The sequence below is a fragment of the Muscardinus avellanarius genome (genome assembly GCF_963383645.1).
Source record: "Muscardinus avellanarius genome assembly, chromosome: 10".
In the NCBI taxonomy this organism is placed as follows: domain Eukaryota; kingdom Metazoa; phylum Chordata; class Mammalia; order Rodentia; family Gliridae; genus Muscardinus; species Muscardinus avellanarius.
In genome coordinates, this window is record NC_137796.1 from 68,126,158 (window position 1) to 68,150,396 (window position 24,239).

Genomic DNA, 24,239 nt, shown 5'->3' on the forward strand with positions numbered 1-24,239 from the left:
TATAAACACAACCATCAACTGTTTGTAAATTAATTATTACTGTTGTTGAAGGTACTGTTGAATATTCCCCTTATATGTTACAGTTAAAAATAGGGTTATTTAGTCCGGGTGTGGTGGCGCACGCTTGTAATCCCTGTGCTTGGGAGGCGGAGACAGGAGGATGGCGCAGGTTCGAAGCCAGCCGCGCTGGCTTAAGAGACCCTGTTTCTAAATAAAAAAGTATAAAATAGGTCTGGGAGTGTAGCCTGGAGGTAGAAGGGCTTCCAGGAACCTCAGTACCACCAAAAAAAAAAAAAAAAAAAAAAAAAAAAAATAGGGTTATTTAACTCAAGTATGGAAATAATTGTTTAAAGTCTTTCCTTTTGTCAGTGGGTTGGGAATAGGGGAATATATTTAGTTCACAGAAATTAAGTTCATGGGGAAAAGGTCTTTTAATATTGCTTGTAGCTGAGTCAGGATAGAGGAGGGAGCTGTATTAATATTGATAACTAAATTTCACCACATCTCTTAGGAAAGTTTTTCTCTCAACAATTTGCAGCTTATTTTGTTAAAGAGTCTTATTTGAGATGCATTGCTTTTATTTTAATTAAAAGTGGTTTTCTCCGCCGGGCGTGGTGGCGCACGCTTGTAATCCCCGTGCTTGGGAGGCAGAGACAGGAGGATCGCGCAGGTTTGAATCCAGCCACGAGCGCTGGCTTAGGAGACCCTGTTTCCAAATAAAAATGTAAAAATAGTTCTGGGAGTGTAGCCCGGAGGTAGAAGGGCTTCCAGGAACCCCAGTACCACCAAACCAAACCAAACCAAACAAAAAAGTGGTTTTCTCCTAAAAAAAAAAAAAATAGGGCTATTTAATTTTAATTTGTTACCGTCAGAAGGATCCTGAAATTGATGCTATCTACTTGCCTTATTCAGATTCTCCTGTGATTCTCCTGTTTGTATTCAGGGGTGTGTGTGTGTGTGTGTGTGTGTGTGTGTGTGTGAGAGAGAGAGAGAGAGAGAGAGAGAGAGAGAGAGATGGAGAGAGAGAGAGGAGATATTATCCTTCTTGGTTTAAAATCCATTTGCAGGGTCTTTCATTTTCAGGCTGACACATAATAATTTCCATTTTTTATTTTATTTGATTTTTTTCTTTTTATTGCAGTACTAGGATTACAAGCATGTGCCACCATACCCGGCTTCAAAATGAAATTTCAATGCCCATTGAAATTTTATTTGGGCTGATTTTTTCATTTTATGGGCATAACATTTCATTTTGAAGCCGGGCATGGTGGCACACAATTGTAATCCTAGTACTTGGAAGGCTGAAACAAGAGGATTGTAGGTTCGCGGCCCCCCTCAGCGACTTATGAGGCCCTCTGCAACTTAGTGAGACCCTGTTTCAAAATAAAGAATGAAGAATAGGGCTGGGGGTATAGTTCAGAGGTAGAATGCCCTTGGGTTCAACCCCAGTACCACAAAAAAAAGAAAGAAATTTCATTTTTATTTAATATTGTTTAAACACATAATGAAATATATAAATGTATATCAAAGCCAGAACTATCCACTTAAATTCCATCCATGACCTCCAAACTTGTCAAATTTCTGTCTCTATATGTTTACTCTTCTACTTACTTCAAAACATAACATATTTTGTGTGTGTGGATCATAATTTTTACTTAAGAATGTATTTTTGAGAAAATTCCATGCAGTTAATTCTGCTGTAATGTACTATGTATTCTGGAAAACAATGGAGCTAGCTATGTGAACTTCAACATTAAAATCCCAGAGCTTTATTGGAACACCAAAAATGTCATCAGTGAAAAATTTCAAAAGTAGAGAAAAGTCTAGTAAGTATGGTAACACAGTTTTACTCATGTTAAACATTTGAGAAATGAGTACACATTGTTAAAAAAATACGTCACTTTAGAAGAGTCTGATTTTATTTTGGAAGTGGTTGTTAGAAAAGTTATGGCTTGTGAAATAACATGAAGTGTTGATAGAATATTGCCTACCTGAAACATCTGATATTGCCTATTGCTGAAACAGGAATCTGTAACACCAATTGTGAATGGATTTAGCTTATACCATATGGGGAACTGGGGAAACTTACATATGTTTGAGTTCTTTCTTGTGTGCATTTTTGTGTTACAGCACAGAACTTTTTTCTCTTTTTTTGGTAGTACTGGGGATGGAACTCAGGGGCTTTCTACCTCCGGGCCATACTCCCAGACCTATTTTATACTTTATTTGGAAACAGGGTCTCACTAAGTTGCCAAGAGCCTCACTAAGTAGCTGAGGCTGGCTTCGAACCTGTGTGATCCTCCTGTCTCAGCCTCCCAAGCGCTGGGATTATAAGCGTGCACCACCACACCCGGCTAAGCACAGAACATTTCATCTCAGTGAATTTTTCAACATTTCTATGAGTTTTCTTACAGACAAAATGGCAACCAACAAACATAAAATGTGGTTTATGCTAAAATCTTTTCCTAATTCCTCAATCATGTTGGAAAAATTCTGAAGCAACACCAAGTTTCCAGTATGCAGAAAGCTTTACTTATCTTTGTTGTCACAGAGGCTTTTGGAGGCCCAAATGCTTGCTCTCTCAACCCAGGTTCTTGGAGATAAAGCCTGTGCTATTTCCAAGGCCGAGCTTCAGAGAGTTACCTTTGCAAATCTAAGCATGAAGGGCTAAGGGTCACTAAATGTGAGATAATATGAATTAAGATAAGCACAAAAAACTACTGTCCATCATGATGGTGAGTTATTACATTCTTTTCCTTTTTTACTGATTCCTCAGACTTTGGTTGAAATAACCACCCCCCCTACATGTGGATACAATGGATGTTGGGAATCTGGAATTGGGGATCCTCTTCCTCGCTCAGACTGGAGTTGGCATCTTTGGAAATTTCTTCCTTTTTTGTTTTTACAGTTTTTCTTTGCTCACTGGATACAAGGTGAAACCCACAGACCTAATTCTTAACCAGCTGGTCTTAGCAAACTCTTTGGTTCTATTGTCCAAAGGGATAACTCAGACAATAGTGGCTTTCAGATGGAGATATTTTTTGGATGATGCTGGATGTAAACTTATCTTTTATTTTCACAGAGTGGCCACAGGTGTGTCCTTCCGTATCGTGTGCCTCCTCAATGGCTTCCAGGCCATTAAGCTCAACCCCTGTATTTGTAGGTGGGTGGAGCTCAAGATGGGATCCCTCAAATTCATTGGCTTATGCTGTTTCCTGTGCTGGGTCCTGCAACTCTTGATTAATTCATTTGTTATTGTATTAGTGACTGGTCCATTGAAGAGCAAGAACTCTACTGTGAAAGAGACTTATGGCTACTGTTCCTGGACAATGACAGAGAATCATGTGTCAGTACATACATTCTTATATTATTCCCCTGATATAATGAGTCTAATATTCATGGCCTTGGCCAGTGGCTCTATAGTCCTTGTCCTGCACAGACACAAGCAGCAAGTTCAACACATCCACAGCCACAAACATTCTTCTAGACTTTCCCATGAGACCAGAGCTATACACACCATACTAGTCCTGGTAATCTACTTTGTTACCTTTTATTTAATCTATATTATTTTGACCCTATGGATGACTGTAGCTACAAACCCAGGGAGGTGGAGTGTAAACAGCTCTGTGCTTGTGGCCTCGTGTTTTCCAGCACTCAGCCCCCTTGTGCTCATTGCCAATGACAAACGTATCTCTCAGTTCTGCTTCACCTGCAGGGTGAAGACAATTAGATTGTTAAATATCCCCCAAGTAGGATGAGGTCATTATCTCCTCTTTACAGTTATTTCCACATTGGTTAACATTTGATTAACTATTACATGATGGAAATTTGGAATGCCGGACAAATAAGACCAGTAATGTCCCTTATACTCAGATTGCCTAATTGAGCTAAAAATGAACATTGGGTACTTAATTATTGAAAGAATTCTTAATCTATGTTAGGTTTGGTAGAGAAATCAGGGAAGTTTCACATAATGAACTGCAGTAATTAAAGATATGCAATTAGGAAACATCTACCACTCTGGATCTCATAAAGATGCATAAAAATGCTTTTTTTGTGTAAGAAATACATTAAATGTATTTGGGTACACTTCTTTCTGATAGTGGAAATAACATTTGGAAAGACTCTGGGTTAAGGAATACATGTGCAGCTTCAAAGGGTGGGAAGAAATCTTTTATGCTTAGAGTGTGTAGAAATGGGGAGAGCAGAAGAACAGGAATGAAGAAAAGAAGCTGACAGAAGGTTCTGGAAGAGCACTCAGGATAAGTAAAAAAATCCAAGAAGGGGATAGAAGGAGGAGGGAATGGGATAGGAACTGGGGAAGGGTTAAGTGAGTGATGTTTCCATATATGACTCTACCATCTTGAATCCCATTAAGATGTATGACAACAATGCACCAATAAAAAAATCCAAGAAGGGTGACACTGTGGGTTGAACTGTAAATTATCCTTAATTTCAGTTATTTGTAAAACATTTCATTCAACCTTTTTATGTTTAATATTTCATAAATTACAAATAAATTTTAATCTTCAGAAAAATGTAGTTATGAGTCCAACATTAGCTTTATAATATTTAGAAAATATTTTCTTAGCTATTTTTACATAATTCACAAATTTCAAATGAGAAAGGCTGACTTTTCTAAACTTTAACCATTTCTTTAGTAAATTGAATATACTTCAGGATTTTTCCTTTATATTAATATCTGGAAATTATGAATTTTTAGTACACTTTTTATTTATCTGCATAACCTATATTCTATAATATACATCTTAAAACGTCAAGTATGGTTATCTTTACCCAATTAATGAGTCTTTTAATGTTCCTTAATTTAAAATATGTTACTTTTACTTTTATCTCTTTACTTTTTTTTTTGCAGTACTGGGGATGGAACCCAGGGGCATTCTACCACTGAGCTGCACCCCCAGCCCTATATTTTTTTTATTCTTTATTTTGAAGCAGGGTCTCACTGAGTTGCAAAGAGCCTCACTAAATAGTTGAGGCTGTTTCTGAACCGCGGTCCTCCCATCTCTGCCTCCCAAATGCTGGGATTACAAGCATGCTCCACCACACCTGGCTTCTCTTTACTTTCTTTCTTTTTTTTTTTTTTTTTTTTTTTTTGGTGGTACTGGGGTTCCTGGAAGCCCTTCTATCTCCGGACTACACTCCCAGACCTATTTTTACATTTTTATTTGGAAACAGGGTCTCCTAAGCCAGAGCGCGCGCGGCTGGCTTCGAACCTGCGCGATCCTCCTGTCTCTGCCTCCCAAGCGCGGGGATTACAAGCGTGCGCCATCACGCCCGGCTTCTCTTTATTTTCTTAAAAAAACAATCTCACAAATATTTCTTACATTTGTTAAAAAAAATAAGTATGTGTTTCTTCCTTTCCTTCATGCTACCTTAGTTTTCATTCACACTAAAATCAATAGTCTGGTGAGTATCATGCACATTACAACTTGAAGTATAAAAATCTGAGGGGGCAGAATTGATATGGGAGAGGGTGTAGGTCATGGGTGGTATACTGGCTCAAGATAATGGCATTGAATATGATGCAGAAAGGATGACCTGGGATAAGTTAGGAGGCAGAGATCACAGGACATGTGCATAATTGTAAAGTTGGAGTGAGTCCCAGGAAGTGACTTTTTCTCCTTCAGATCTCAAGAGGGGCCCTTTGCAACCATATAAATGTAAAAAATGGCATTTCCCCATCTTCTTATTCTCGGTAATCACAAGGAAAGTGTGTCAGTTAAGGAATTAAAACTGAAGTCTTCCCTTCTTGTACCATTTCTCTCTGTCCCCACGACAAGAGAAGTCAGTTCAATCAGCAGTTCAATTTTTAATGACCTCGTTTCTCTGACCCCAAGGGGTCCCTGACCATGTGTAGATGAGATGAGATTGGCAGGTAAATGTAGCATGCTGATAAGACTGATGTCACAGTGGGTGCCACTTCCTGCTGAGCTACTTACATGCAGTCATGACTCAGGGCAACTCAGAGAACTTTGTGATCTCATTTTCCTCCAAAGGAAACTGGGTAATCAAATAATTATTGAAGCTTCAGCTTCATTATCTATGGAACAATAGTGCAGAAAGACTTACCTCACCATGTAATTTTCTGGGTTCAAGGAAGTAGTGTAAAGTGCCCGGTAGTGTAGGGTATATGGTTATGTTTCAGTGTCAGCTGTTGTTATGACTACTGTCACACCCATTTTACCTCTTGACATTCTATCCCTCCCATCTCTGTCCTCACCTAAGATGAGGTGCTTACTTTACCTGGTAAAATTATGTCAAAGATACTGAAAAGCTCTCAACTGATTTGAGGCTTTAAGAAGCTTATTAATGGACTCTGTTGGCCTTAAGCATAAGGTCTTTGTTCCACACGAGCCAAAGCCAGGGCATTCTTTGCTGCCTGGTTTCTTTCTCAAAGGGATAGATGGGAGTGGCTGAGCATGCCATGGAATATTAGTTGTGCTTCAAATGAAAATATATACCTTTATGTATATTGATAAAAAATAAACACCTAGTGAAGGGAGCTTTGAGATGTCAAAAAATGTGGTTAATTTAAACATTTACTCATTTGACATAATAGTTTGTGTTTGAATGTAAACATGTCCTCTTTTTTTTTTTTTTTTTGGTGATACTGGGGTTCCTGGAAGCCCTTTTACCTCCGGGATACACTCCCACGGGCTACACTCCCAGACCTGTTTTTTAACTTTATGTGGAAACAGGGTCTCTTAAGCCAGCGAGGCTAGCTCTGAACCAGCGCGATCCTCCTGTCTCTGCCTCCTAAGCGCGGGGATTACAAGCGTGGGCCACCACGCCCGGCTAATCATGTCCTCTTAATTTGTGTTTCTCTTACTCATTTATTTGTGTGTATGTGTGTGTGTGCATGCATGCGTGTGTGCATGCTATAGGGAATTGGACTCAGGGGCGTTATATACATCCAAGCTACACTCCAGCTCTTTTTAAAAATTTTTTGTTTTGAAACAAGTTCTCACTAGGTTGCTGAGAGTCCCGCTAAGAAGCTGGGGCTAGTCTCAAACTTGTGATCCTCCTGTCTCAACCTCCCAGGTATTGAGATTACAGGAATATGTCAGCACACTTGACTCCTGACTTGTTCTTTATCTGATTTTTTAAAATATTTGTATTAATGACCTTCACACCAACCAGATTTTCTTCCAGTTTAGGAAGCATATGCTGTGATTGTGATTTTTATCAGTTAAGCTGAAATATAAAAACATTTATGTAAAATAGTAGAACAGAAAGTTACTATTTTTCCTGCCTCCTAGGCTATCTTAAAATAAGATTACCTAACTGAGGGGGATGGGAGGAGGGAAGAGGGAAATGCTCTAATGTATATGATGTACATTCACAGACACATCAGTCAACCACTAAGCCAAACATGAGAAGGAAGGAAGAGAGAGGAAATGGGGTGGGATTTGGGGAAGAGCTTAATAAGTGATGTGTGCATGTATGCCTCCACCATCTCATACTCCATTATGATGCATGGCTACAATACACCAATAAATTTTTGTTTTGTTTTGTTTTTTGAGGGTCTGGGGATGGAACCCAGGGGCATTCAACCTCCAAGCTACACCCCCTGCTCTATTTTTTATTCTTTATTTTGAAACCGGGTCTCACTGAGTTGCAGAGGACCTCACTAAGTAGCTGAGGCTGGCCACCAACCGCGATCCTCCAGGTCTCAGCCTCCCGAATACTGGGATTACAAGCATGTGCCACCACGCCTAGCTCCAATAAATTTTTTTTAAAAAGAGATAAATGAGCTTTGAACTTCATTATAATGTGAGATTACAATGCACCAGTAAATGTATAAAAGTATATAGGTTGTAATCCAAAGGGTAAATACTAGTGGGTATATAGAATAATAAAATGGGTAAGTGGTGACCAAATTTATGTATTATATTAGAAACTGGACAGATGGTCTCCAATTCAATTTTGTCTTTCTTCACATAATATTTCACTTATACTTAAATTGGGCCATGCAAAAAAGTTGTGGCAATAAAATGTGTGCAAAATTATAAAATTAGGTCTTCCTTATATTTATAAGGCTTTTCTTCAGTGTGAATTCTGCAATGCTCAATAAGGCTGGAACTTTGGCTAAAGAATTTCCCGCATTTCCCTTTCTCCAGTGTGAACTGGGGTTTGTTTGTTTGTTTTCCTCCTCATTGCTGATCATTCATTAAATTATCTCCTTGGTCTTTGTGATTTTTACTTTTGCACCTATTTAGGATTAAATATTCTCTTGAAGACCTCAGGTTCAGTGCATAGACTAATGGTGTAGTGGACTCACATACACATATTTTAAACAAATTCCCAGGCCATCCTGTTGATACTACTGATTTGTAAACTATCAACTTGGTCCCATTTTGCCACCGCCCACCTCGGCATATAGGAGCGTGACAAATGCTTGTATCAATCGGCAAGGTCCATGGAGGCCACGCCCCGAGGAAAGAGGCATCATCTCTGGCAGAAATACTCCCTGCTCTTAGATTTCTACTCTAAAAAGCTCCAATGATGTAAAACAGGATCCCAAGAATTAGGACTGTGGAAAAAATTGAGTCCATGAAAGATACATTTTCTTGTAAAGGGCAGCCAGAATTCAGGGGCTGCAAAATTCCTTTTGGTTTTTTCTGAAGGCAAGTCCTTTGATCTAAAGATTAGCTCCCAGGACCTCTCAACCAGCAGGGGAAGCTGCAAACCCATTTCCCAAAGAGATGCAAAACTGTCTCTGGAACCTGGGCCATTTGTTTTTCCTCTTAAGAGATGCTAATAAGCTCTTATCTGGCCTTAACAAGCCTATCCTTAGGACTCAGCAGCAGTACAGTAAAAAACTCGAAAGTCTGCTCCAAAATCATGCATTAAAGAACAATTATAGAAATCCAATCACCTGTGTTATAATGTTTTTGCCCTGTTTTACTAACTGTAATATATTTATTGCCTCATAGGGGATGGTGGAGCAGACAGGACCGGACAAATCTGCAACACAGCCCATGGATCTTGATCAAAGAGGGCCTGGACTAAGCCCTAGTGACAAAAAGACTCTGGAAGGATCAAAGGAGATTCTAGAAGACTGAATTTCCCCAAAACGGACTTTGGGTGTGAACCCCCACCTTTACAGGTGCCTGCCTGTCCTGGATGCCTTTCCAGACTCCAGACCTTGCTCCCTAAGGCTCACCCAAGGCCAGAAACCTGATTCCAATGACAAAGGCCAAGGGGGCTGACTTTAATCACCTAGTCCCAGACGAATCTTAAACTGTGAAGCCATGGATCTTCTTTTATCCTGTTTATCTTGTTTACAATTAATGCCTCACTATTGTCCTTTGGTGCTTACACGGGGTCTAGGGTATAAATACTGGTGGCGGTTGTCCATGTCAATAATTATTTCAGATTTTTTCCCGGAGAGGAATCTCCACTTTTAGCGCCGTGAACAGGAACTTAAAGTTTATTTCATAAAAGGGAAAAAATTGCTGCAGATAAGTGGCTGCAGAACTGCAACCTAAGCCCTTGTCCATCTTTCTGAGGATCTCAGTTCCAAACAGACTCAGTACCAGATTTGCCCCCCAGGACTGAGCAAGTTCGTTTCAGCACCATTTAGTGTTAATACATGGTACAAAAGAAGTGTTATCTTCATATTTTACTTGAGAGTCTGAGGTGAACAGGAGGCTGTTGTTTCCAGATAGACAAGGACTGCCAGAAGGGGAAACAGCTTGCCGGACATGGTGGCGCATACTTGTAATCCCAGTGCTTGGGCGGCGGAGACAGGAGGATCAAGGATCACGCAGGTTCGAAGCCAGCCGTGCTGGCTTAAGAGACCTTGTTTCCAAATAAAAAAGTATAAAAATAGGTTTGGGAGTATAGCCCGGAGGTAGAAGGGTTTACAGGAACCCCATTACCACCAAAAAAGGGGGAGACAGCCATTAAGGTACTTAGAAAAGTAAAATAAGCTGAAAATATAGATTATAATATTACTTAAAGGATGAAGCACTGAGTCAGGGGATCCCCAATCTCCAAACTCAGTAGAAATGAATGATCTGTGGGGGCAGATTTATGCAGCATGATCAATAATAACTCAAAAACCTATAACAATATAATCACAGCTGAAACCATCCTATAGTACTGGCCAAAGATAGAGAAATTAATATAGTTGCAGAAATTGAGAACAGACTTCATGCAAGCTGACAAAATACAAGTAGACTGGCTTTGACATTTGTGGGATAGTAGAGCAAACATGATTTCTCTTTGGGGCCAAGAGTTATAACAAATACCTTTTTGGCTGAAAATCCAAATTTAAATTGATGCATATGTGAATATATAAAGTCACATAAAATCTCCTAGGTCCCTTTTCCCTGTTCTTCTCTCTTAATCTGTAGGTGCAAAAAGGCCCTCAGGATTCTCAGCTGTCTGTCTGTGTTTGATAAGCCTTCTATCTAAGCATGAGTTGCCCCCCAAGACTCCTTTTAAACTAAGGAGAAAAAAGAAGGGAGATGATATTTTTAAATTCAAGCTTCTAGGTATGGTTCTTGAGGTGTTTTCTTTTTTATTTCTATTTTCCTTCTCTCTCTCTCTCTCTCTCTCTCTCTCTCTCTCTCTCTCTCTCTCTTCTCTCTCTCTCTTTGGCCAAAGTCTTCTTCCTTTAAGAGACGGGTGCTTGTAAGCACCAAAGATAGGGCATACCTGATAGGCCAAGATACGCTATTCCTGGATCAAAGAGAATCTAAGTTGCCGTCCAGAAGATTTATGTAACAAATTGGCTTCCCAACATCTGGAGCAGCCTCTCGGTTCATCAATTGTAAGGTACTTATGAGACACAGTGTTGAAAGAAACCAGTCCTGATGTGAAAGTCAGGAAAGCTTCTTTCTCTAAGCACCACATATTCAGATCTGATACACTTCAATGGACAGTCATATAACTCTAGTAAAATGTTTGTCCTGTACAGTTACTGTCAGATAGGGAGAATTTCCATAACTTTGCCTTAACAAAGTATGTTGATTTTTCTATTATTTGTATTTGTGGAAATATGTGAATCCAATATTGTCACCTTAAATAGATATAACCAGAAAGGAAAGTTCCCTCCTCTTTGTCTGACCTTTTGTTTTAATTGAGATAAATTCCTATCCTGCTGATGTTAATTAAAAAATTAAAAGGGCTATACATTTGAGGAGCACTAATTGCTGTATTTAAGTTGTATTTTGTTATCTACTTAACTTTGCTTTTATCTATGTATGTTTTATCTATGAATGTCCTCAACTCCTCTTAAGATCCTCTACAAGTTTTTGTGTCAGCATATCATCAAATTGTAAATTCCTAAAGTGCACCTAAATTACTTGAGATATCAGGTAAATTGTTTTTCATAGAAATTTCTCTTTTTTTCCTGAGAATTCCAAATAAGGCTCAAAAAATCCAGTAGGAACTAATAGAGTACACCGGAGTGTTGAATTAAAAAAAAAAACCACTGATATTGAGGTCAAGGATACTTGAATAGCCAATAATGTACAGATAAAATAAGCCAGTCATGTTTATTAAGAGTAGGCTGGCCAAGTGTGGTGGCGCACGCTTGTAATCCCCGTGCTTGGGAGGCGGAGACAGGAGCATCACGCAGGTTCAAAGCCAGCATGCTGCCTTAAGAGATCCTGTATCCAAATAAAAAAGTATAAAAATAGGTCTGGGAGTGTAGCCCAGAAGAAGGTTTTCCAGAAACCCCAGTACCACCAAAAAAATGTATTTCTATATTTGTGAAAAATAGATTAAGATTTCTTTCTTTAGGTTCTTCACTAAATAGAAGATTGCCATGAGTTAAATTCTAATTAACAGCCGGGCGTGGTGACGCACGCTTGTAATCCCAGCATTAGGGAGGTTGAGACTGGAGGATCGTGGTTCACGGACAGCCTCAGCTACTTAGTGAGACCCTCTGTAACTCAGTGAGACCTGGTTTCAAAATAAAGAATAAAAAATAGAGCAGGGGCTGTAGCTCGGAGGTCTTGGCCTGAGGTTGGTGGGAGTCAACTTCAAGTGACCACCTGGTTAAACCTGTGATAACACAGTGTCTTCGCTCCATCTTTCTTTTGAAAGGACCAAATAGGCAAGTTATATGGGGATGTGGTGGGAATCACCATCCTGCATCCTTCAAGTCTTTCACGAAGGCACCCACCACTGTTATCCCCCAGGCATGTGATATTGCTCTGGTTTACAATTTTCCTAGGGAGAGAGAGCACTAGTTCTCTTCACTTGACCTTTCTCAGCAAAAGAACCCTCAAAAACACCTCAATAGTCATGATGTACATACACAAACTTATAAAAGCTAATCAATGTGGGGGGAGAGTGGAGAGGGAACTGGGCAAGTGATCAAAAAGTACCTCTACAACCCTGAACTTTATTAAGAAGTATGATTACAATGTACCAATAAAAAGAACCCTCAATCCAGAGGTCAAAGAACCAGTGTGGGAATGCTAGTTTTCTGGGGATGTGTATCCTAATCATGCATGCCAGAACTTGAGAAATAATCACAGGAATGGTTCAGGAACCCACTTGATCTACTGTGAGATGAATCTGGTATAAAATTCATGAATCTTCTGACCTCCACCAGTTCCTACTCTATCTGGGCCACAGTAATATCTCGGGTCTCTAGGAATTAGTTCATAAGTACTGTCCTGTATTTCAAAAAACATCTGATTTACTTTTTCTTAATGAATAGCTACCCTGGTAAAAGTCCATATCACCTAGAGAAATGATATCATGTAGGTTTTTGGCAGTGATGTGGATCCTTTGGGAGGGGACCATGCCTCATTCAGGGGGTTCTGGTTCTATAAACTGACTCAGTAGAGAAATGGGTTCAGGAATTATGTTTTTGATTCAGGTTCAACTGTTGTTTACATGTTGGAGAATACTTTCTGGTTATTCAGACCTAGTAAGGATACAGACTTTCCATCTATGTCACATCTAGGAATACTATAAACAACTATCCAACACCAGAGTCTTTATGAGTCAGACCATTCAGATTGCTTCCTTAACTTAGCTGCACACTACAGTAAGTAACTCAACCTACCTTGCCTTTGGCCATTAAGTGCCACCACCTGGTTCTTGCAACCCTGCATCCAATTTCCTGCATTGCACTTAGGTTTCCCAATTCACAGGCAGTGATTCCTATTGTGAATTTTGAACTACAGAGAACTATTTGAGAGGGTTTCTCAAATTCTGGGGCACCCCCTCACATACTAATTTCTCATAGTCACAAAAAATATGTTCTCGAGACCTCCCAGGGTGGAGAAGCATAACTTCAGTGACAAATACACTCTCTTATTCCAATTTCACATGGCCTTTGGCTTTCATTCTCTATAGTATACTAAAAGCGTATCTGCATTCCAACCTCATCTATGTAGGCCATCTTTAGTCCATTTTTATAACCATTTAGTCCATTTTTATAGCCAAGCTACTATACTAAACATATAATTTTAATGGATAATACACATGCTACAATACTAAATAAATAATCTTGAATTAGTGAGCCTGTGTCAAGGAATTTTGCCTGATACAGGTTTATGTTCTGACCATCATAATCTCATACCCTTAATATCCATTAATATATATTAATATATATTATATTAATATCAGAGCTTATATTTATGCATATTCTGAAAGCCATGGCATTCTTTTGAAATGCAGTTCACTTCTATATTTAGCACTATTGCCCCCATCCGTCAGTGCCGCCTTGAACCTATGTTAAGTTGTTGATCTAGAGGAAAAGAGGGATGTTAGGCTAGGCCCTGAGCAGAATCAGCTGTAAATTACAGGGCAGCTGCCTCATTGATGGCCACTGCCACTTTCTCAGACATATTTTGGAAAAAAAAATCTTTTTGGAGAAGATCCTGTGGGAATATGATTTACATCCTTCCATTTATTAAATCCTCATGGGGCACTAGTCTTATTGTTTAGTTCCAAAACATTTTCTCCCCCATCACTTTCTGCCACTCCTGCCAGAAATTTTCTGAAGCATTTCAAATAACTTTCAGTGCTCTGTGAAATCCCAAATGCTTTCCAGAGGTAATCTTCAGTCCCAATGCTGCTGCTGTACTTGCAGGTGAAACTTATAATCACTCCCCAGCAAGAGGTGAGATCATGGAGCTCAGCCCTTTTATCTAAGGTTCCTGCATCTCATTCTCACAATTCAGAGGCTGCTTCTGCATCTATGTCTTGGAATGCACATCCACAATTGGTAAGTAGCCTTTCCAATTGCAGGGAAGTATCAGATTTTCAGGAAGAATTCATCTCAGGAAATCTAAGATTAGTAAGTCTTTAAAAATTGGCTTTGTGCCGGGCGTGGTGGCACACACTTGTAATCCCTGCGCTTGGGAGGTGGAGACAGGAGGATCGCGCAGGTTCGAAGCCAGCCTTGCTGGCTCAAGAGACCCTGTTTCCAAATAAAAAGTAAAAAATAGGTCTGGGAGTGTAGCCCAGAGGTAGAAGGGTTTCTAGGAACCCAAGTACCACACACACACACACACACAAAAAAAAAACTGGCTTTGTGAGATTGAAAATATAAAAAACAAACTTTTGTTGGGTGATAGGTAGGTTGGGGGAGAGAAGAGAGATAGAGATGATAGGTGATAGATAGATAGATAGATGATAGTGGAGCAAAAGAAGAAGGAGGAAGAAGAGGAGGATGAGGATGAGGAGGAGGAGGAGGAGGAGGAGGAGAAGGAGAAGGAGAAGGAGAAGGAGAAGGAGAAGAAGGAGAAAGAAGAAGGAGAAGAAGGAGAAGAAAAGATTTTTTAAATACAACGAGGAAGGACTGTTACTAAGGGAATTAGAGGCTTCCCAGAGTATTGTGCCCAGTGACATCAATAATAATGTGTCCCTAATTTTTTATCCTTAGGAGAATGCTTAAAAGGTTCCTTTGCCTTTCAGTTCTAAAATTAAAATCTTATATAATGATGAATATGAATAAATATTGTGGCTGTATGTAAAAACTAATAATTAGCATTTTATATCTCAAAATATAAATTTTGCCCTAATGTGGAAGTCTTTAAATGTGACTGGATATTCTCATACTAATCAACCCTCTCAACCCTCCAAGTGTTTCCACTATGATTTTTATCTGTAATAATAAATCTCTACCTGTATCTATTATCTCTCTAGTATACCTTAGATATTGGTCGATTTCATCTCAACCACATGTCCCATTTATATCACAATCCTCATTTATTCAGAAACAACAATCTCTGACAAAAGTCTCTATTGGGAGATCAAGTAAGCCCCCCACCTTGAAACCTGAGGCTCCTGATGTAGCTCCTCCCTGTGTCTCTACAGAACCACTTCAAGGAAATTATGCATCACTGTAACCTGTGAGTCATTGCAGGTCTCATGGGCTTGTCGATTCAACCCAGAAGTGTCCAAACTGCTAGGCTCATCAGCTCATGGAAACTATTAAAATTTCCACAGCAAATTCTATTGACATAATTTCACTGAAATAACACATTTTGTTATTTCACTTTGTGATTTCTCTTGAAGATGATTCCTGGTACTTTCCTTTATGCCCTTTATCAGTTTGTATGTTTTTCTAGTTTTGTAGCCTATTTTAATTACACTAGTGATTTACTATTTTCTTATTTCATCCTGAGTAGTGTTATAAAAGTTACAATTTTTACTAGAGAGCCCATGTGCATATAAAATTAAATTGAATAGTCATACTGATAAACTACTCTTGTCTTTTATCAAATCCCAACTCAGATCACTGTTCACAAGTAGTTAGTATTCATCTAGACAGTTTTATGTTTGTTTGCTTGCTGTTATGTTTGTTGTGTGTGTTCGTTGAGCCCTGCCTCTGTTGGAGCTGGCACTGGGTGACGCCTGCTGTGCATCCTCTATCCAAGGTCCTGCTGGAAGTCTGTGAGGCACACAGGGTTGCTTCCAGGATGACCAGTGCCTCCACAGCCAGGAATCTTGTCTGCATGGGTTGACCTGTGCCTATACCTTTCTTAAACCTTTAATTATTAAATTGTATAATCCATCACAATGAAAACAACAGAGGTTGAGAAAACTGTGGATATTACTTCTCTTATTTCAAAATTAACTATTCTGAAAAAATGCAGTGTTTAAATTATGAGCAAAAAACGTTTTAAAGTTAAACGCATACAAGTCAAACAGGATGAATTTTAAGAAAATTATGATATAAGCCTGTGTATATTTTAAAATCAAACAAGGACAAAATGTCTTCTAATTTTAGGTCCATGCTAATGAGCTCTATTTTCTCAGTAATGTTTTATTAATTATGGTTTGCGATAAGTAAAATATAAATATTGTATCAGAGAATTGAGCCATGATATAATAATAATAATAATAATAATAATTATTATTATTATTATTATTATTATTCGTGGTGGTGGTACTGGGGTTTCTGGAAGCCCTCTACTTCTGGGCTACACTTCCAGATCTATTTTTTATATTTTTTAAAATTTGGAAACAGGGTCTCTTAAGCCAGCGCGGCTGGCTTCAAACCTGCACGATCCTCCTGTCTCCACCTCCCTAGCGAGGGAATTACAAGCGTGCGCCACCATGCCCGGCTGAGCCATGATATTATTTTAACAAATGAATATTTTATAAGTATTGAAACAGTAGAAACCCACTTTACATTTTCTTAGAATTTTTTGGTTATTTTTGACACAAACATTTTATTAACATATAAATTTGTTTAAGTCCTACACATGCACATATATTACCATCATCTGTCGAGTGGTATGGTTGCTGCCAATATTGTTGAATGCTGTTTCTTATATGTTGTGGCTAAGAATGAGAGATTTAATTTTAGTTTGTTTTTGTAATATAATTTCTGCATATATTACTTATTATAGAATATGTGAACATTTGTTTTGACCATGTGTATTGATTTTATATTCAACCCCAAATTGAAGGAATGTACTCCAACATTTCTGCTTAGGAGATTTGATATTTTTTACATTTAGGATACAGTTTGTTATTTAGTTGTATGTGGTCAAGCTTACCTCTAGTTTATTGAAATAATGGTACTATAATTTTTTTCTTTTTCAGTACTAGGGATAGAACCTGAGCTACACCTCCAGCCTTATTTTTTATTCTTTATTTTGAAACAGGGTCTCACTGAGTTGCAAAGGGCCTCACTAAGTAGCTGAGGCTGTCTGCGAACAACAATCATCCTGTCTCAACCTCTCTCTCAAATGCTGGGATTATAAGCATGCGCCACCACACCCAGCTGGTACTGTTATTTTATACCACGTAATAAATAACTTCCCAATATTTATATTTATCATAAAAATATATCCACCCATATGTGTGCAGAATGTACTGTAGATTTTTTTTAATTTTTATTTTTTATTGGTGCACTGTATTCATACATCATAGTGGGATACAAACTTTTGTAGACATACATGCACACATCACCCAGTCAACCCCCACCCGATCCCCACCCCATTCTCTCCCCATCCCTCCTTCCCATGCTTGGCTTAGTGGTTGACATCTAGTATTATAGCAATTTATCCAAAATTAAAAATGATAATCTCACGTAACAGTTTCATTTGTCTGATACCAAGCTTTTGATGACTTAAAGATAACATTTCAATATTTCTTTTTGCTTTCTTTCTTACCAGAGAATATTTTTTTCTATTTTTTAAGTGAAACTATCATATATTTATATATTTATTTTTCAGGAAAAAATCTATCCTAATATGGAATATGGATTCTAGATACCCAAAATGATCTTGAAAAAGAACAAAGCTAGAAGATATATATTTTCTGATTTCAAACCATATAAAGCTACAATAATTGAAACAGTGTAGTACTGTTCTAAAGGCAGATATATAAACCATTGGAGTTAAATACAAGCCTAGAGCTAAATTCTTCCCTATATTGTCAAGTTATTTTTGACAAGGTTTCCACGAACATTTGGTGGTGGAAATAATAATCTTTTAACTAAATATTGTTGAAAAATAATAATTACATGGAAAATAATAAAATTGGACCCTTACCTAATCCCATATACAAGTATTAACTCAAAATAGATAAAAGACCTAAATATAAATCTTAAGACTATAAACTTTTAGGAGAAAATCTAGGTCATAAAACCTCACAACAATGAAATTGGCAGTAATTTCTTGGATATGATTTCAATGGCACAGGCAACAGAAGAGTATACAAACTCCCTAAAAAATAAAAAAAATATTGTATATCCAAAGACAATGTAAACAGAGTTAACAGTTACTAATAGAATGGGATAAAATATTTCCAAATGCTATATCTGAAGGTATATTAATATTCCAACTAGAAATCCTAAAAATTAACAACAATAAAGGCAAACAATACAATTTAGAGATAGGTAAAAGACTAACATAAATAATGAATCTCCACAGATAACCAATCTTAGTTGTCTGTTGGATGGAAAATCTTGTTTCTCTGGTTCTGGTGTGTGTTACCTATTTCTTCTTTGTAGTTCATCTCTTTGAGTATTTTCTCTAGCGCTGGTTTTGAAGACATAAATTCCTTCAGTTTCTGTTTGTCATGGAAGCTTCTTATTTCTCCATCTAATTTGATAGAAAGTTTTTATGGGTAGGAAATTTTTGGCTGGAAATTGTTTTCTTTCAGAGTTTGGAATATGTTACTCCAAGCCCTTCTGGCTCTCATGACTTGGTTTGGGAAGTCTGGAGTGATTCTAATTGGCTTGCCTCTGAATGTCACTTGGCCCTTTGTTTTTGTTGCCTTTAAGATTCTCTGCTTGGCTTCCACATTGGTCATTTTGACAATTATGTGGCGTGGGGATCCTCTTCTCCGATCCTGTCTAAAGGGAGTTCTATAAGTTTCCTGGATCTGTGTATCAACCTCTTGCTCTATGTTTAGAAAATTTTCTGCTATTACTTCCTTGAAGAGATTGTTGATCCCTTTGGTTTCACTTTCTTTTCCCTCCTCTATTCCAATTATTCTTAGGTTAGCTCTCTTAAAATGGGCCCATATTTCTTCAATGTCAGATTCCTGCTGTTGGATATTTTTTTCTAGATTAGAAACTATGCATTCATTTTTGGAATGATCATCTTCTAAGAGCGAGATTCTGTTCTCCATGTGTTCTAATCGGTTGTTTGTGCTTTGAATTGAGGCCTTTACTTCATTAATTGCATCCTTTATCTCTTTTTGGCTCTCTCTGAGTTCTTTTCGAAGCACCTCTATTATTTCTACAGTTATTTTCCTGATTTGATCTTCTAGAAATCTCTGATTTTCTGTTTTATCGGGTTCTGATGTTGTGGGGTTTGGGGCATTCATTGCTCCAGTGTTATTCCTCTTTCCCATGATTTCGGAAGTTTGTGCCTTCTCTAGGTTCTTCGCTGGGTCACTACGGCTTCACTTAAGGTGCTCTGGATCTCGAGTCTGTAGTATCTTAGACCCCACTACTCCTTTACTGGGTTGTATCACAGAGTCTCCAACCCAGAGAGTCGATAGAGGCTGCTTTAAACTATGGGGGGTGCCAGGTTGCACATTCTCCTATGGTGTGATATCTCTGCCACCACCACTCCCCCACTGGGTCAAGTCCCAGGGAGTACAGTACTGGGATTTTTCCTCTGGGGCCCACAATTTGACTCACTGTTCTTGAGTTCGCAGATGTAGCTGTAGGGGGACTCGGTGAATTCGCTGCTGCTGCTGCCGGTGGCAATATGGCACCGCTGGTACGCCCTCAGCCGTGAGGCTGGCTTATTTCTTCTTGCTTTTGAATTCCACTCTGAGTTCTTGCAGCGTGTGCTGAGCTCAGCCACTGGGAGCTTTAGGTGCTCCCTGCGCTAAAAAATCCCACCTGGCTGTTCCGCAGCAGCTCACCTCAGCTTGCTGTAGCCGTCCGGTGAACTCGCCGTTGCTGCTGGCAGTATGGCACTGCTGCCGCATCCTCGGGCGTGAGGCCGGTGTCTCTCCTCTGTGGCTCTGATCTCTGTTCTCAGTCCACTTTCTCTCTGGAGCCTGGTGATTTTTTTGTTTCTCTGGTGATGGTGTTTTCTGGCTATGAAAGGTGCTGATTTTGTGGTATTGGAGACTAGTTGTTAGCGGGGCTCTTAAGCCCCGCTTTTCTCAGTCGCCATCTTCCCGGAAGTCCTCTGTAGATATTTTTGAACCATCAATGCTTTTTAATTTTTATATAAAGTATATAGAACCCATTGTATTTATTTTATTTATGTTATTTCCATTTTGTCTTTTACTGTAACTTGGCAAATATTAGAAATATTACTCTTTAGATTGAAGTAACATTAAATCATTTAATTGGAAAAATGAAGTTAAATATACTACCTTGAGATATTATTTGTCTCTGCTATTATGTGTTTCTGATCTTCATTATTTCAATTGAGACAGGGCTTCACTATATTATTTAATCCATGATCTTGCCTCATCTTCCTGAGTAACTGGATTTACAAACATGAGCCACTGAAACCATTCCTCAATCCTCATATCTTAATGGTGTTTTAAGATTCGCTTTTAGCTCTGTAAAATTGCTAAATTTTCAAATGACATTTGCCAAATTTTAATTATTAGGCTTTTGTCACTTATCAATACTGGTGAATTTTGCCATGTATGATTATAGAAAGAACTTAAAGATATCTTTGAGAAGTTTTTGTTGTCATAGCTATTTTAATTCAAATGTTTTTAAATTTATAAAATATATTCAGTTATAAAGTTGTTAGAAATAATACAGACAAGCTAGCCATGATGGCACAAGCTTGTAATCCCAGCATTTGGAGGTAGAGACAGGAGGATTGTGGTTTACGGACAGTCTCCTGTCCGTGAGGCCCTTTGTAACTCAGTGAGACCCTGTTTCAAAATTAAGAAGACGAAAAGAAAAATAGGGCTGGGGGTGTGGTGTGGAGGTTGAATTCCCCTAGGTTCCATCCCCAGTACCACAAAATAAATTAATAATAAATAAATAAGTAAATAATAAATAATACAGACAGAAGCTATGAGCACTTTAACCACTTTTTCCACTGGCAACATTTATAAAACTTTATTGTAATATTACTAGAAGGATATTGAAATTGATGCTATATGCTGACTTCAGATTCTCCTATTTGAACTCAGGTGTGTATGTGAAAGGAAAGAGAGGGAAGAGATATTACCCCCTTTTATTTTAAAGCCCCTTGCAGATGCTTTCATATTTAGTCTGACACAATTACTTCATGTTATTTCATTTTATTTTTTATTTTATAGGATTTAAATTTCATTTTTATATAACATTGTTTAAAGTCAATGAAATAATTTTATATCAATCCAAAATTAATACACAGAAATTTCATCAAGTTTAATTCCTGTCCTTCCAACCTGATCACTTTCAGTTTTGGTATATAACTCTTCCACTTGCTTCGAAAACACAGCATATTTTGTATGTGGGTATCATGTTTTTTCACTTAAGCATGTACCTAGGAGAAAATGCAATGTACGCAATTTAGGAAGCCATTGAGCTATGCAAACTTCAACATAGAAATCCCAGAGCTTACTGAGACTGTTAAAAATGTCATCATCTGCCGGGTGTGGTGGCGAACGCTTGTAAACCCCGCGCTTGGGAGGCAGAGACAGGAGGATCGCGCAGGTTCGAAGCCAGCCGCCCGCGCTGGCTTAGGAGACCCTGTTTCCAAATAAAAATGTAAAAATAGGTCTGGGAGTGTAGCCCGGAGGTAGAAGGGCTTCCAGGAACCCCAGTACCACCAAAAAAAAAGTGTCATCAGTGCCAGGTATGATGGTACATGCCTATACTCTATACTCCCAGTTCTTAGAAGGCTGAATGAGATAGGAGGATCACAGGTTGAAAGCTAGCCTCAGCAATTTATTCAGGTCCTCTGCCACTTAGTGAAACCCTGCTTCAAAATTTAAAAAATAAAATAAAATAGGACTGGGCATGTAGCACAGAGATAGAATATCCCTGGGTTCAACCCCCAATACCAATCTCCCCCAACAATGTCATCAGTGAAAATATTCGAAGTAGAGAAAAGCCTACCAATTATAGTAGCACAGTCATACTTGTTAATTTTTTTAAAAACTGGAGATTGAACTCAGGGGAATTCTACCTCCAAGCTACACCCTCAGCCTTTATTACTTTATTTTGAAACAAGTTCTCACTAAGTTGCTGAGATTGTCCTTGAACCTGTTGTCCTCCTGTCTCAGCCTCCCATGTACTTGGATTACAGGCATGCATCATAACACCTGACTTCTTGTTAAATTTTTGAAAAAGACATACAAATTATTCAAAGTATGGCATTTTACCTTAGACATTTTGATTTGCTTACAGAATGGGATGTTGGAAGGGTTCCAGGATGTGAGCTGATGTAATGTGGGGGTAGGAGACTTCCAAAAAGGAGACAGGAAACTATTATACCATCTGTAAATGGATTATGTTTGTATCACATGGTGAATGGGGGCAACCCACAGATATTTGAGCTGTTCGTGTGTACCATTTTGTGTGACAGCACAGAACATTGCAGCTAAGTGCAGTTTTTGTCTTGTCTTTCTTGCAGACAAAATGCCAATCAGCAGGCACAAAATGAATTTTACACTCAAACCATATTCTAGTTCTTTAATCATACTGGAAAAGATATAAATCAATGCCAAGTGCACCGATATCAAGCATCTCTGTACTGCAGAGGTGTGGAGCCCTTTGTTGTTGTTCACTCACCCAAGCCCTCACAGATGGAGCCTGCACTACTTTCAAGGCAGTTCTTGGTGAGTTGTTCTTGCCAAAATAAGTATAAAGGGCTAAGGACCACTCAAAGTGAGATCACAGGAATCACGATATGCAGAGAAAAGTCATCTCCATCATGATGATGAGTCATTAAATTCTGCTCCTTTTTTTTTTTTTTTTACTGATTCCTCAGACTTTGGTTGAAATCAACACTCCCTATATGTGGATGCAATGGATTCTGAGAATCTGAAATTGGGCATCATCTTTTTTGCTCAGACTGGAGTTGGCATATTTGGGAATTCCTTCCTTCTTTGTTTTTACAGTTTCTTTTTGCTCACTGGACACAAGATGAGACCCACAGACCTAATTCTCAACCAAATTGTCTTAGCAAATTTTTTGGTTCTCTTAACCAAAGGGATACCTCAAACAATAGTGGCTTTTAGATGGAAATATTTTTTGGATGATGCTGGATGTAAACTAATTTTCTATTTTCACAGAGTGGGCACAGGTGTATCCATCCGCACTGTGTGCCTCCTTAATGGCTTCCAGGCCATTAAGCTCAACCCCAGTATTTGTAGGTGGATATATTTCAGGATTAAATCCCTCAAGTTCCTTGGCTTCTGCTGTTTCTTGTGCTGGGTCTTACATCTCTTGATTAATTTGTTTATTGCCATATTGGTGAGTGGTCCATTGAATAGCAAGAACTCAACTGTGGAAAACAATTATGAATACTGTTCCTGGATAAAGCCAGATAGTCAATTATCGGTATATACAGTCTTATATTATTCCCCTGACTTGCTGAGTCTAGTGTTCATGGCCTGGGCCAGTGGCTCCATGGTCCTTGTCCTGCACAGACACAAGCAGCGTGTCCAACACATCCACAGTCACACTCATTCTTCTGGACCTTCCCATGAAGCAAGAGCAACACGCACCATTCTGATCTTGGTGATCTCCTTTGCTGCCTTTTATTTTGTCTATACTATTTTGACCATTTGGATGACTCTAGTTGCACACCCAGGGCAGTGGAATGTGAACATCTCTGTGTTTGTGGCCTCCTGTTTTCCATCATTCAGCCCCTTTGTGCTCATACTCAGTGACGCCCGTATCTCTCAGTTATGCTTTGCCTACAGGGCAGAAACAATTTGATTTTAAATGTACTTCAAGTAGAGTGAGTTTATTCTCCTTGGATGCAGTTCTTTAAGCATTGGTAACATTTGATTAACTACCACATGGTAGGAATTTAGGATACCAAGAAAAATACATCTAGCAATGTCCTTCACACATTTATTTCCTAATGGGGTTAGAAACATCATATAGTTAATAATAAAAAGATTTCTCAATATGTGCTAGGTTCAGTGGAGAAGTTGAAGGAAATTTCTCATAGTGAACTAGAAATAAATTTCTATACCTAGGCAATTACAAAACATCTGTCAGTCAGTCGTATGAAGATGGATAAAAGTGCTTTTTGGAGCTGGGTGTGGTGGCACACGCTTGTAATCCCAGCTCTTGGGAGGCTGAAACAGGAGGATCTCACAGGTTTGAAGCCAGCCTCAACTACTTA

At 38.6% G+C, this 24,239-nt stretch overlaps 1 protein-coding gene across 1 annotated transcript; it reads left to right on the forward strand.

Annotated features, from left to right (window-relative positions):
• Positions 1 to 2,816: 2,816 nt before the first annotated feature.
• LOC308268668 (vomeronasal type-1 receptor 1-like) lies at positions 2,817 to 23,824 on the forward strand (the record flags this gene model as incomplete). The annotated part of the gene is made up of 2 exons (XM_080703778.1): positions 2,817 to 3,028; positions 23,122 to 23,824. The coding sequence occupies 2 exons, from the start codon at positions 2,817 to 2,819 to the stop codon at positions 23,822 to 23,824; spliced, it is 915 nt and encodes a 304-aa protein (XP_080559904.1).
• Positions 23,825 to 24,239: the final 415 nt, after the last annotated feature.